The sequence below is a fragment of the Octodon degus genome, unplaced genomic scaffold, assembly GCF_000260255.1.
Source record: "Octodon degus isolate 3935 unplaced genomic scaffold, OctDeg1.0 scaffold00061, whole genome shotgun sequence".
NCBI classification, from domain to species: Eukaryota; Metazoa; Chordata; class Mammalia; order Rodentia; family Octodontidae; genus Octodon; species Octodon degus.
This window is the reverse complement of record NW_004524637.1, coordinates 11,110,081-11,124,201: the sequence shown is the minus strand read 5'-3', so window position 1 is coordinate 11,124,201 and position 14,121 is coordinate 11,110,081. Positions and strand designations below refer to the sequence as shown.

Below are 14,121 nucleotides of genomic sequence, written 5' to 3'. Positions count from 1 at the left end.
TTGTGTGTGTGTGTGGCCAGCTCAGCCCACCAGGGGGCGGGGCTGGCTGGCATGTGGTGCTGGGGATCGAACCGCGGTCCCTGTGCTTTGCCAAGCTTGTTTCAAGTAGGTGCTTTAGACCACTGAGCCATCTCTCCAGCCCCGAGCATGAGCTCTTGAGTTTGGTTCCCACTACCAAAAACAACACAAAAAGTAATCATTGTTTTTCATACTAATTCAGGTTAGACACCCAACTACCAAACAAGGATAATATATGAAAAATACTGTCTTGTCAGTTGTGAAGAAAATGAAAGTTTAAGTATTCTGACACCATTTTTAACCTACATATTAGCTGTGATTCCTTTTGCAAATAATGGTGTTCCTTGTGATGTATTGAGGTTCAGATTCTCACTTGGCATTATGTATGCAGAGCCGAAGTGAGTATCTCTTCTCAGTCTGTGCCAAGAAATTACCAGAAACCCGTATGAAGATTTAAAACAGTAGTGAAAACAAGAGCCTAAATATGTGGCCGGCCAGATACCTCAGCAGATTAAAGCGCCTGTGTAAGCAGATGCAGGGCCCGGGGTTCAGTCCCAGGCTTGCTGTGCCGGTCCCACCCCTGGGGCGCGCTGAGACAACAACAGAGACTAGGCATGATGGTGGTGGCGTGTGCCTGTAATCCCAGTGATTGGGAGGCTGAACACAGGAGGATCACTACGAGTCTGATCTGTGTAGTGAGACCTGTAGACCCTATAACAAGTACATAAAATAAAAAATAACATATTCATCATGTGGGGACCCTGTTAGCTTACCTCGCAAATTCTGGCATTTGCAAGTTTTTTTCTGAGTTCACCTCAGATTTCTCAGGGCTGTTTTCTTCACTAAAGCTTATAGTTCCTCATTCACCTATTTATTAGCTTAGTAAATGTTTGAGTTACTGCTGTGTATCAGTAGCTAAAGTCGCAAAAGTGATTCGTAGGTAATCATAATCCTTTTACTTCTTACCAGTACTGCTTAACTTGTGTTTTGTATTGAGTTAAGATAAATGGAAGTGTGATTCAGAGAAGGAAAGAAAAGCCTGCTGAATTGCAGATTTCAAAAAGAAGAAATTGTAAACTGAAAGCAGTATTATATGTAATACATACCTTCTGCAAATGTTTTTAAAATATTTAATAATTATTTGAAAATATTTATTATTGTCTTAGTTACTCTTCTCTCGTTGCTGGGACAAATACCCGACACTCAAAATGAAGGAAGGAAAGGTTTATTTAGCTCACAGTTACTGGAGGGTTCAGTCTATACTCAGCTGGGTCCATCGCAGAGCAGCACAGAGCAGAAAGCAACCTTTCATGGCGGCGGTAAAGAGCAAGAACAAGGGAGAAGTAGCAGCAGCTCAAGCAGCTGGCTTCTCTTCCCACCTTACGTTGTAATGCAAATTGCCTGCCCCAAGGTAGGGGAAGTACTCACACCTATGGGTAATCCCAGCTGTACTAAAACCCATAATCCCAGCCTTGGATCACACATAATTCCAGTGGATCATGAGTTAACACAAATTCTAGAAGTCCTCACCCCATGACTGCATGAGGCTTTGGGGGGACAACTAGACACAAACCATAACAATTATATTATTAAATATTTAAATAGAAAGAGTGTAGTAAAAAGAGTGTATAAATATTTACTATTGCCAAGTGTGTTTTTTAGAGCTGAGGCTATGTAGCGACAAGATAGAGATCTTGCCTAGCATGCATGAAGCCCTGAGTTTGATTCCCAGCACCACAAAAATGAGTGAATAAATAATCAGAAAAAAATGTTTCAAGTACTTGGCTGTATTATACACACATACATGCGTACACACATAGGCGCCATGATAAAAACTGCAGTGTTTAAATTAAAAAACTGACTGCAGTGTAGAACGCATTGCCATTACTCTCCTCAAGCACCACGTGCCTGGCCCACACGCATCCCCTTGCTCTTGTCTCTCTCTCTCTCTCTCTCTCTCTCTCTCTCTCTCTCTCCCTCCCTCCCTCCCTCCCTTCTTCCCTTCCTCCCTTCCTTCCTTCCTTTCTTTTGTTCATTCATTTGTTCGTTCTTTCTTTCCTTCTTTCTTATTCTTTCTTTAAATTTTTCTGCCACTTTCTTAAGTGGCCCTGGAAATCCTCTTTTGTGTCTTCAGCTGTTGTGGCTGGCCACATTGATGATGAGCAGAAGCAATTACAGAAATCTGTGTTAACTAGAGACATTCCAGCGTGTCCTCCTTCACCAGAGCTGGCTCTGTGTGGCCTCTGGCTCCTTTCCAGTGGTCAAATGGCAGTAAAATGCAAAGGTTTTATTATTTTTCAAAATATTTATAACTTCCATAATGATTTATATGTTATGTTTAAAATTCTCACTATGATGTTTTGATGTTGGAAGTTGCTCATCCTCTAGAATTCTAATATCTAATTTAGGTTAATTTTAGTGGGCATTATTTTAGTAATAAGGAATCAGACATTAAATATAGATTGAATTGCTGAAAACTGTTCCTGTAACTCTCAGGCAGGGAGTCCTTGGTCAGTTAGCCCACCTCTGTCCATGTTCATGTATGTACTCACGTCTTTTTTAAGTCATAAATTTGCCTTTGTGTTAATTTTCGTAATAACATATTTAAGAATAATATAGTAAGTCTCAGAAAGCAGCTTTTTGTTTTTGTTTTGTTGTCATTTCAGAAAACAGAAAATCCTGATGAACTGGCAGAACTTATAAATATGAATCTTGCACAACTTTGCTCACTTTTGATGGCTTTATGGGGGCAGTTTCTAGAAGTTATAACACTACATGAAGAACTCAGAATATTATTAGCACAGGAGCACCATACCTTAAGGGTAAGTTAAAGAAAAGTGGTGTTAGAACATTTTAATGACTAATATTTATCTTTGGAAATTTCCCTTTTAAATTACTTTTATTACTACATGTTTACAGACTTATGGGGAATTGGTTCAGGTGCATGAGCAAGCCTGGTTTTTATCTAATGAAGCTAAGTCAGAAAGGCAGTATTTGTTGTTGTGTCACTGTCTACCTCCAGAGTTAATAGCGATGTCTCGTCCCAACCCCTGCTAGCAAGGAAAACTGCCTGCAGTAAACAAAATATGAAAAAAGAAATGATGTGAGATCGTTCCTTGAACCCAGAAACAGAAATTATAGCCCCTGTTAGGCCTCATGAGGAGATGAGTAACTGGAGGCCAGGCGAAATGGCTGTAGTTTCTCTCCTCCTTTTTTCCTTCTTCCATTCTCTCTCCTTTCCTCTTCTCATACAGGAATAGAATATCCTCGGCGGGGGTGGGAGGAGTCTAGAAGCATCTGTCTGCTGTGGCCCTATGAGGGAATGACACAGAAATTGTTGCTCAGTCTTAGTGTAGCATCTTAAGAGGCAGCACTCAGAAGCAGTCGCCGTCCTGTCTCTCTAGGATGGGTTCCTTTAGGTCTCACCGTGCATATGCACGCCAACCAATTGGCTGCATTGCTGCCACTTCACAGCACAGGGCTCGGTAGGGGCTAAGGTTCCCTCTGTTGGAGACTAGCTCCTGGAACAAACAATCGTGTAAGAAATAGATGTGACAACATGCACAGCTTCCTTGACCTACGGTTTGAGCAAAGGGCTCACTGCATTCGCGGGGCTCTAAAATGTGTGGTCTCTTGTCTATCAGCTTGGCTCTGGCAAGCTGCTCTGTTCCCAGAGAAGCTGAGAAGGCTTAGCGTTACCTAGGGCAAATGTTGGGCACATTCTGTAGATAACCTTAAGACATAAATACAGTGGCTAACCCAGCAGCTCATCCTGCTGACCCCAGATTTCTTTTCATTTTTATCTTCCCTCTATCGTCTTCCCCTCTGCGAGAGCTGGACCTCGCACCTTCAGCAGAGTAGAAACCAAGAGGTGAACTGAATCCTGTAGTCAGTGCTACGGAGCACAATTTTGAGATGAAGGAAGCTGAGCTAAAGATCAGATTTGTGGGGAGCTAAGATGGCAAAGATAGATTCTAGGTCGAGCTTCTGGGACTCTCACCCTACTCAAGATGCCACATTAGTGCGCATTCTACCTTACAAAGCGGTGAAGAATGGGTGATTAAGGTAACTGCTGTTACCCTAAAATGTGCTGTGTCCCCTGGACACTACAAGCCGTGCCCTCGCCAAGTGCATCACAACAGCCAGCAAAGGGAGTGCAGCAGCTGGGCATTCTGGCTCCCACCGCAGTGCCTGGGGAGCTTGACTGTCCAGGCTCGGGGGTACTCACAGGGTGCATTGCTAAGCCCAGGGAACCGAAGCAGGCTGGGGCACGGATGTGCCGCAGCACAGTGCGTGCAGTGTCTGATGATTTGTTCAGAGGCAGTGCAGCAGGCCACAGCACAAAGTAAGCCCCTGGGATAAATTCTCTCCATACTGATGCAAAAGCAAACGGTGAAGCAGAGAGACGCTGACCTGCAGGTCAGTGCTTGGAAAGACAGTTGAATAAACTTAAGCTTAGTTCAACTTCTCATTTGGTGCCAAAATTCCGGCCCAGGTGTGGTGCGTGGAAGGCTGAGGCAGGAAGCTTACAAGAGTTAGCTTATTTAAATCGCAAAACCCATTAAGTAGACACTGTACCCTTCCCACTTAACAAAAAAATAAGAGACAGAGAAGGAGCAGTGACTTGGCCACCGCTCCTGGCTGGTGAGTGGCGGGACCTAATGCCTCCACGGTCCATCTGTTTTCTGTGCATTTGTAGAATATCAAAACCAAGAAAATTCAGACTTAATTTGCAGCAAAGTGGAGGGAACTGGAGGATATTACGTTAAGAAAAAAAAGCCAGTCACAGGGGCCCGGGAGATGGCTCAGTGGAATAAGCGCTTCCCTGGCAAGCGCAAGGGCCTGAGTTCAGTCCCAGGTTCCACAAAAAAAGAAAAAAAGCCAGGCACAGAAAGACAGCTCCACATGTTCACTCGTATATGTGGAAGTTGTTTTTTTAAAAAAGCTGTTTACAGAAGGTAATAGAGATTATGTAGAGGGTGAGAGGGCGGCTATGACGTGGGTTTGCTTGGTGTCTGCTCTCTGCATACATGCATTGAATAGCGCACTGATCTCCTTAAACAGACATAACTAATACGTGTGTGAAGACCCTTGACCCTGCAAATAAAAAATAAAGGGACCAGAAGCATAGCTCAGTAGTAGAGTTCTTGCCTACTGTGACCGTGATCCTGGCTGTAATCTCCAGCACAGCAAAAATTAAAGTTAAAAATAGAAAGATGATAGTTATAACCAGGAAAAATAAATCAAGAGTTCCAGGGCCAGGGAGGTAGCTCAGTGGCTTAAGCGCCTTCCTGGCAAGGGTCAGGGTCTGAGTTCAATCCCTGGAACTGTAAAAAAAAAAAAAACCAGCTTGTAACATGCCATTCATTGTGGGACAAGCTTGCTCTGCTATTCACTTTTGCAGGTGAATTTAAAGAAAATATACCACTTTCCTTTATTCTCTGAAATAAGTCATTTAAAACATGCTATGGGAGAGTAAAAGGCCCCTGGGGCCTAGCTAGGAATCAGGCATACCCCGGGGCAGCTGAGGCGGAAGTGCCGGTCCTAGGAGCTGGTCTCTCAGGAATGTTCCCTAGACAGATGTTTTGGAAGGATGATCTTTTTCTTGTCATGTTTAAAATCTGCCTAACAAATTATCTACCTTTGCTTGTAGTCTTCAGCAGCATTAGCGTGTTCCCAGTGCAGGAGAGCCATTACGAGCATCTGCCAAGTTCCAAGACACTTTCATCATCCCATGTAAGCGGTCACTGCTGGTTTTCCCTTCCCTCAGCTTTCGGCAGTGTGGCTGTGACCTTATTCCCTGTGGGATTTGCTAAGAGTCTTGGAGCTGGCGCTTGATAATTTCACCAATGTGAAAGAAGTTTTCAGTTTTTATATCATCAGATATTTTTCTGCCCATTTCTTTTTCCTTTTCCTCTGGTACTTTAATATGGATCATTTGATATTTTTTGTTCTTAAGCAGTTTTTCTCTGTACTCTTCAGACTAAGTAAATTGTTACTTTGTCTTCAAATTCATTAATTCTTCTTTGTAATGTCTAATCTTTTGATCTCAGTAAAATTTTATTTCAGCTGTTATACTATGCACGCCTAAAACTCTTCCTTGGTTTTACTAGGTTTTCTTTTTATTGTAACCCTCGTTGCGTGTTTGTGCTGAGAGGCCCCATCAGCTCATTCATCGCGATCATCTTTAAATCACTAAGCAGCCTGTTCTCGTTACGTAAAGAGCTTCCTGGAGCTCGGATTTCCTGTCCAGCATGTAGGAGACTTGACAGTCATGCCCCATCCTAACCAGAAGGAAAGAGCAGACAGACCGAAAGTCAGTGGCTGCTCCTGCACATGTTTATAGTTCTGTGTCTTCTGTGTCTCAGCTCGCTTGTCCTGGTTCTGTGAGGCAGGCTTCATAGTGATGCCCACGGTCTCAGCGCCAGGCCCAGTGTCTTCCTGCTTCTGGCTCACAAGCAGCTGGGCCTGCACGTGCAGCCGCTGCACTTGATAGCATCTGGGTTTCTCTGTGTCTTTAGAGGAAAGAGCAGTATGCCAATTTCTCTGCTGTGGCCTAACAGGAAGTTAAAATAGAAATTTTCAACCATGGCTGTTGGCTAGAATCTTCTGGGATCTTCAAAATTACCAATGGTGGCATGAGGGCCAGGCCTGATAGTTTTTCTTACTAGCTCTGTGTAATTAGTAGGGCTGGGCTGTTGTGAATAAGACCATTGTGCTAGAAAGAGTGGGAACTGAAACTGGCCTTTCCTCTGGATGCCAGATGCATCGAACTGTGGAAAGAACACTCCTGAGATCTAGGCTTAAAGGCTGCCATGGAGATTAGCAGGACCCTGGGTTATAATGTGTAGCCATTGCTTCCATTGAGGAGGCTAGTGGATTGTCGAATTTTTACTAGATATACTGAGATTTAAAGATTGTAAGGGCTGAGGAGATAGCTCAGTAGAATAAATGTTTGCCTGGCAAGCACAGGGTCCTGAGTTCAATCCCTGGTAGCACAAAAAAAAAAAAAAAAAAAAAAAAAAACATAAAAATAAAGATTGTACAAAAAATGTTTTCGTTAGTGTGGATGTAGACCAGCAAGATAGCTCAGTGGTCTGAGCGCCTGCCTAAAAAGCACAAGGACCTGGGTTCGGTCCCCAGTGCCACATATCATGCTGGCCCCATAGCCCTGGGTACACTGTGCCAGCCACCAAAATCAGGCATAGTGGCGCACACCTGTAATCCCAGCACTGGGGAGGTTGACACAGGTGCATTACTGCAAGTCTGAGCTGTATAGCGAGACCCTATACCAAATCAGTGTAAATAAATAAAAGACTTTTTAAAAAATACTATGGATGGAATTTATGCCCTAGAAGAAGGGAAGAGAAATGATTTGTACTGCCATTTTTCCCCTTAAAGAACCTCTGGTATGTTATCAAAACCTGGAAGTTTGCCTGCTTACGCAGGTATAATCAACCCTGAAACTACTTGACCTGATATTCTTTCAGTGCAGCTATATGTAGGAATCTTTCTAAATAAAGTAGTTTCTTTCTGAGAACATCCTGCTTGTATATATTACTTACTTTATGTTTTGCAGGGCAGGATTTAGGCAGACTTCCACTTTTATTGTAGTTATAAGCATTAAAATGTATGAGTGTAAAAATACAAAACATCCAGCATTTTCACTAACTTAAGTCTACCCAAAGTGAACTATTTCAATAATACGTTTTTAAAGGGTTTTTCTTCTTAAAGTATTTTAAGTAGGAACTTTTAGTGTGATTCGTGCATTTTTGAGTAGACTGTACTAAACATAATTTAGCCCTTTCATAGTAATTTTCATTGTAAATTTCATGTAATGTGCTCAACTTTAATATATTGGCATCTTTTGCTGCATAGAAATTTGGCATATTGGATTCTACAGTAAAACATTACAAGTTATGTTAATTTTTAATTTGCATTCCTTTTGTAGGGATATTCTAGGATTTTTTTTTTTTTTTTAATGTATTTAGTACAGGGCCTACAGTGTCTCACTACACAGATAGGACTTGTAGTGATCCTCATGTTTTCATCCTCCCAAGCGCTGGGATTCGGCACGCCCTGGGGGCCAAGCTGGCATGGCATGCCAGGGATCAGACCCCAGTCCCTGCGCCTGCCTAAGCAGGGGCTTTAGTCTGCTGAGCTATCTGTCTGGCTCTATTGTAGGATTTTTTTAAAGAGGGTTCTTCTTTCATACCAAGTTCTCACAAGTTCTTTCTTCTAACTGCCTATATATGATTGCCTCCATAATTTTTCACTTTTTCTTTTTAATTTTCTCTTTTAAAAGACTTGAAGAATGAGAAATAAATTAATATAAACTAGTTATAATTGTGTCTAATTCTAAGCATAGTTAGCTTAGTGTTATAAAAGAGCATTATGGTACCCTGCTGTGAGTATAACTGATGAAGAACAGCATTTAGTAAACATTCGTAAAGTATCATAATCTCATCAATCTGTAAATTGACCCTGTATTCAAGATTAGATTCTAATCTGCACAAGCAGGTTAGAGTTGTGTTTTAGTACACGCCCTATTATTGGCATTTCACCCATGTATTAGAGCATGGATAAAGGAACATTCACCTGTGTGTAGCACCATTTTGAATGCTCAATATTTTGTCTGTTGCTCGTCACTAAATTTTTAATAGTTGATTTTGCTAAGTGGATATGTTTAAAAAATTCAAGTACAAACAAGACTCATTTCCATAAGCATATCAGTCAGCACTGTGTATTCCTCATATCTAAGTTTAAATTTGCATACGTGACTTTCTTTCGCTTCAAGTTGAGCTGTAGTGCCGTCAGATGGCCGTCATGCCTTAGTGAGCCACGCAGTACAGTTGATACTCGTCTGCATTGCATCTCATCCTAGCATAGTAATCACTGTGAGAAAATGTAGACAGAGAGACTGCGTATGAATGCGTACAAGAAAGGCACGACTGCTCGCACTGCAGTGCTCGTGCAAGGCGAAGCACCGAGCAGCTCAGAGCGCGAGGCCTGGCGTCGCTCATGGCCTTGAGTCTCGGCTCACTGCTCGCTAGCTGTGCTATCATAGTCACAGCATCCTTTGTGGGTTAAGTCAGAGAAAATAAAATGCTCAGCATAATGGCTAATAGGCAGGAGTCTGTGAAGACGTGACTGCCGTGCAGGAGTTAGGGGAGATAGGGAGAGAAGGAAGAGCCGGCACCGATGGCTGCCACGGCCAGATGCAGCCTCAGGAATCCATGTACAGATCCTGGGACAGCATCCCTGACAGGCAGGCCATCGTTCTTCCAGCTTAGAGCTGGAGAGGGTTCCTGGCAGTTGTATAACTCTTGAAAGTAAAGGCATGCACTGCGTCCTCTGCCTCAGTGCGTCCTCTCCCCGCCCCCTTGCTGGCGTGTGCTTTAGAATCAGGCTCATCCGCTTAGAGAAAAAAGCTTAGTAAGCCATGTATTTGTTTGGTCAGATCTTGATAAGGAGTAAAATAAATTCCTAATTGATCATACATTTAAAACTGAAGGATCCTACACCATGGTTCCCTCTGGGAAAGAATCCTCAATGTATATTTTCATTCTCTGATTTAAACCATAAAGAAAGCTGCAACTAAGATAACACAGCTTATAAGTGGTGAGCTTAGGACTCAAATAAATACTTGAGAAATAACAGGCCTTGTGCTCCGAGCTGCTCACCTTTTACCTTTCGCCTGAGGACTGTACTGTGAGTAACATTGTGTAATAGAATGCAGTGTAGCCCTCAATGTTGTGTTGCAAGGTGATGTAAATGATTTATTTCTCCTCAACCCCTAAAAGGTATCTTGAATCTCTAGTCTATTGCTTAAAGCTGCTTTGATGACTGACAGAGCCTTTCTATTCATATTTAAAGATGAAAAGATTAAAACAAATACAATGGAAGAAATACTGAACTAGATTTAATAGGAACTTACCAAGTACTTCTGTAACTTGCCAGTGTGCATGTTTTAGAAGATTCAAAAGTCATCAAAGTATAGGTAGTACTGAAGTACATTATACTTTAAGAAGGGCTACAGTTTACATTTATAATTACAGTAGAGCGAAATGTAGGGAATGCTATAATGCCAGCTGTAATGTATATAACCTTTGTAGACTGTAGACGGCTGTCACGCACATCGTCTTATTCTTCATAATAGCCCCACATGTAGGACAAATGTTATGTGTCACTTGAGGGTGAATCACCTGAGACCTGCAGGTCAGGTGCCCAAAGTTACAGTGCTAGGAAGGCAGTCGTGTAGTAGGCAGACGTAGTGCCTGGCACTTCACGGGAGAAAAACTAGCTTTGTGGAGGCAAGCTGCCTTCTGTTGCGTTCTCGTGTGCTGGACGCTGTTCCGCATACAGGTGATGGAGCAGCAGAGAAGACATAGAACCCCACCCTGGAGCAGTGGGGTTCCAAATTAAGGCCTGTTTCTCACTTCCACTTCTCCTGTTTCTTTTGCTTCATACAGTACAGAAGTGCTTTGCATTCAGACATCTGATCTGTGACAAAGGGGCCTAAAAACACACTAGAAAAAAGGTGGCCTCTTGAGTAAAGGGTGCTGGGAAAACTGGCTGTCCACGTGAGAAGACTGCATCTAGACCCATATCTCTCACCGGGCACTAGACCAAAACCAAAATACATCAAGTATCTAAATATGAAAACAGAAGCAATCTGCTAGAAGATAAAGTAGGTAAAATTCTTGAAGTCATAGACGTAGGCAGGGGCTTTCTGAATAGGGCCTAGTTACGTAAGAAGTAACATCGGAAATCAACAAATGGAACCATATCGAATTAAAATGCTTCTGGATAGCAAAGAAAACACAGTGAAGAGACAACCTACAGAACAGGAAAATTGTCACCTATGCTTCACACAAAGGACTGATATCTAGTAAAGTGGGGAGAGGAAAAATAATCATGATATATATATATATATATATATATATATATATATCATATAGATATAGATATGAGATAGGGCAAAGTAATTAGATTCCTCCCACAAATAAAAAACCCAATCAAAATATGGGCCATTGAAATGAATAGATACTTCTCAAAAGAAGAAATGCAAATAGCCAATAAATACATGAAAAAAATGTTCAACATCTCTGGCCACTAGAGAACTGCAAATTAAAACAACACCGAGATTCCATTTTACTTCAGAAAGAATGAATATCACCAAGAAATCAAGTGACAAGTGCTGGTGAGACTGGGGAAGAGACTCCCTGTGAGTTGTGAGTGGACCTGTAAACTCATGCCACCACTGTGGCGGTCAGGAGGGAGAGTCTCAGAAATTCCATTCAACTCCCCTGTTCCCCTACTAGTATGTTCCCAAAAGAATTAAGAGATAGTCTACTGCAGCGATAATATGCATACCCCATTCTTCACACCCGAGCCCACCAGCTAAGTCTTGAAAGCAGCCTATCTGTTCATAAATAGATGGACAGATGAGGAGTAGGCAGTACTTACACGCACTGGAGTACTGTTGTGCCATAAAGCAGAGTAAACTGGAGTCGTCTGCAGGAAAATGGATGCAATAGAGACTGAGAGTGAAGTGAGTCAGACACATAGGTTAAATGTCACATGGCTTCTCTTATGGGGCAGACCCAAAGTATAGATAATGAGAATACCAGCACATAGGACTTGTGCAGAAGAACGGGAGAAAGAGATGTAGGGGAGGTGGGAAGGGTGATTTGACAGAACTGAGATGTATGCGCTGCAGGCATGAGCTAATAGAAGTAAAGTTTATTTAAAATGTGGTGCATTGACAGCACTAAGGAGGGAGAGAATTGTAATTCTCACGCAGGTGGCTGTGCAGGCAGCTTCCCTCCCTGCATTTCTTCATCAGATTAATTTTTAAAATGTGCCTGCCATGTTACTAAGACAGTCTTGGAACTTTTTAGGTCCGCAGGTTCTCGGAGGCATTCTTTTGTTTTGAACATCCAAGAGAAGCCGCCATTGCCTATCAGGAGCTTCAGTGAGTACCTTATTCTAAAGTCACTTTCTTTCCTTCTCCATGTGACATCTCAGAGGCTGATACTGCCACCATAGGTGGTGATCAAACTAGAAGAAGTTGGAAGAGTTCGAAGTTCAGAAACCTACTTTATAGTCTAATGGGGTTTAACCTTAAGAATTGTTTCACTGGGGGCCAGGGAGGTGGCTCAGTAGAATAAGCGCTTGTCTGGCAAGCACAAGGGCCTGAGTTCAACCCCTGGTTCCACCAAAAAAAAAAGAATTGTTTCACAGAGGCTCCTTGCTGTACCCAGAGAACATAGTGCATGTGGTGGGACTGGAAGTTGGGGGAATGTGGGGAACCTGATGGGGGAGGCGCTCTGTGTTGTGTGTGCAGTCGTCAGGCCAGACAGCTAGGAGCTCTAGCTTTCATTACATGAAAGCTGTCCTTCTAAAAACGTCTGCAGGGGGCCTGCCTCTTAGCTCAGTTCTTTAAGTGGCTGCTTCAACAAAGCAGTCAGGCTCAGGTTGCTGTGGTTCGATCCCCACAACTCAAGCCAGCCAAACCTGCCCTGAAGGCATTTGAAGCAAAAAATAAATAAATAAATAAAATAAAAATAAAATGAAACCATCTGCAAACAATTGTAGGCATAGGGACTAAAGAAGGGTAAGTAAAATGAGAAGGGCAGGTGTTAGCTGTCCAGACTGGGGGTAGGTACATGGGTTCTTTTACTACTATTTTGTTTATTTGTTTGAAATTTTCCATAAGAAAAGGGGTTGTTTTTAAAAGTTTGCTTTAGAAAGTTACATGCCTGTTCTAAGTAGCTATTTTGTCCATGTGTGTTATGTAAAGAAACTACAGGTCAGGCATGGTGGCACGCCTCTAGTCCCAGCACTGGGAGGCTGAAGCAGGAGGATTACTGTGAGTTTGGGGCCAGCCTGGGCTACAAAGTGAGTTCCAGAACAGGCTGAGATATGTAGCAAGACCCTGTCTCAAAAAGTTCAATAAAGAGGCTGCTGCAATAGAAAAGTGGGGAGAGGAAAAATAATCATGATATATATATATATATATATATATATATATATAGTTGTTACAGGGTTTCACCACATAGCTCAGACTCACGGCAATCCTCACGCTTTCAGCCTCTCCAAGGCTGGGATTACAGGTGTGTGCCACCACACCTGGACTCTAGGGAGATTTGCTGAGTCTTGACAGACAGTTTGTATAAGGCTAGGAGTTGAATCCAAGTGTCCCAACTTTGCCAGCCTAAGACAACACTGAGGCATGGCGGGCCCTTTCCCTCAGCTGCAGGAGGGGCGAGTAAGAAGGGCGGACTTTGGGTCGGCCTGCCCTGGGGCAGGGCTGGCGCTGCATGTGGTGCCGAGGATCGAACCTCCGTCCCAGTGCTTCGCCTGAGCTTGCCTACGCAGGCGCTGTAGTCCACTGAGCTGTCTCATCGGCCCCGCATGTACTTTATTCCCCAATGTTATTACATAATGATTAGGCCTTTGGGGGTTTAGTATTTCTCATACATTATTCACAGCAAATGTGGAGGCTTAGTAAGTATGGATACTCGAAAGAACATAAGAAAATGTGATAGACATAGTAGAAATTAAGTAATTTGTGAACATGATTTTATGTCAGTACTTTATTTTCAACAAATGGTGATTTTCATTTTACTAGTTTTTATCTGTGACTAAAAAATTCTTTCACCGGACGTGGTAGCACATGCCTATCCCAGCTGTTAGGAGGTTGCTGCAAGTTTGAGGCCATCCTAGATAGCTAAACCCTGTCTCAAAAAGACAAAAGTAAAAAATGTATTTGACAAAGAGGTTATGTATTGATGAAAGATGACAGGAATGTTAGGGTAAGACATAGGTGGGGTTGGGTGCAATATTCTTATTCTAATCTGATTTACAAAACCTTTCAGTGCTCAGAGTCATCTACAGATGTGCACCGCTATCAAGAACACTTCCTTCTGCAGTTCTCTCCCACCCCTGCCCATCGAGTGCAGTGAACTAGATGGAGATCTCAATTCACTGCCCATAATCTTTGAAGATAGGTATTTAGATTCAGTTATTGAAGGTAAGTATAATCTAGAATATATAAGCTACACCTATAATTTTCAGTATGTTCTAACACACATACAA

General features: G+C 42.5%; 1 protein-coding gene across 9 annotated transcripts in view; it reads left to right on the top strand.

Moving 5' to 3' along the window:
- Positions 1–14,121, top strand: part of Fam135a (family with sequence similarity 135 member A) — a 113,206-nt gene that overhangs the window by 60,683 nt on the left and 38,402 nt on the right. For all 9 annotated transcript variants that reach the window (XM_023718690.1, XM_004634382.2, XM_023718692.1 and 6 more), the window contains 3 exons: positions 2,685–2,840; positions 11,922–11,995; positions 13,902–14,056. In XM_023718690.1, coding sequence (XP_023574458.1) covers positions 2,685–2,840; positions 11,922–11,995; positions 13,902–14,056 — 385 coding nt within the window. The remainder of the gene's footprint in view (positions 1–2,684; positions 2,841–11,921; positions 11,996–13,901; positions 14,057–14,121) is intronic.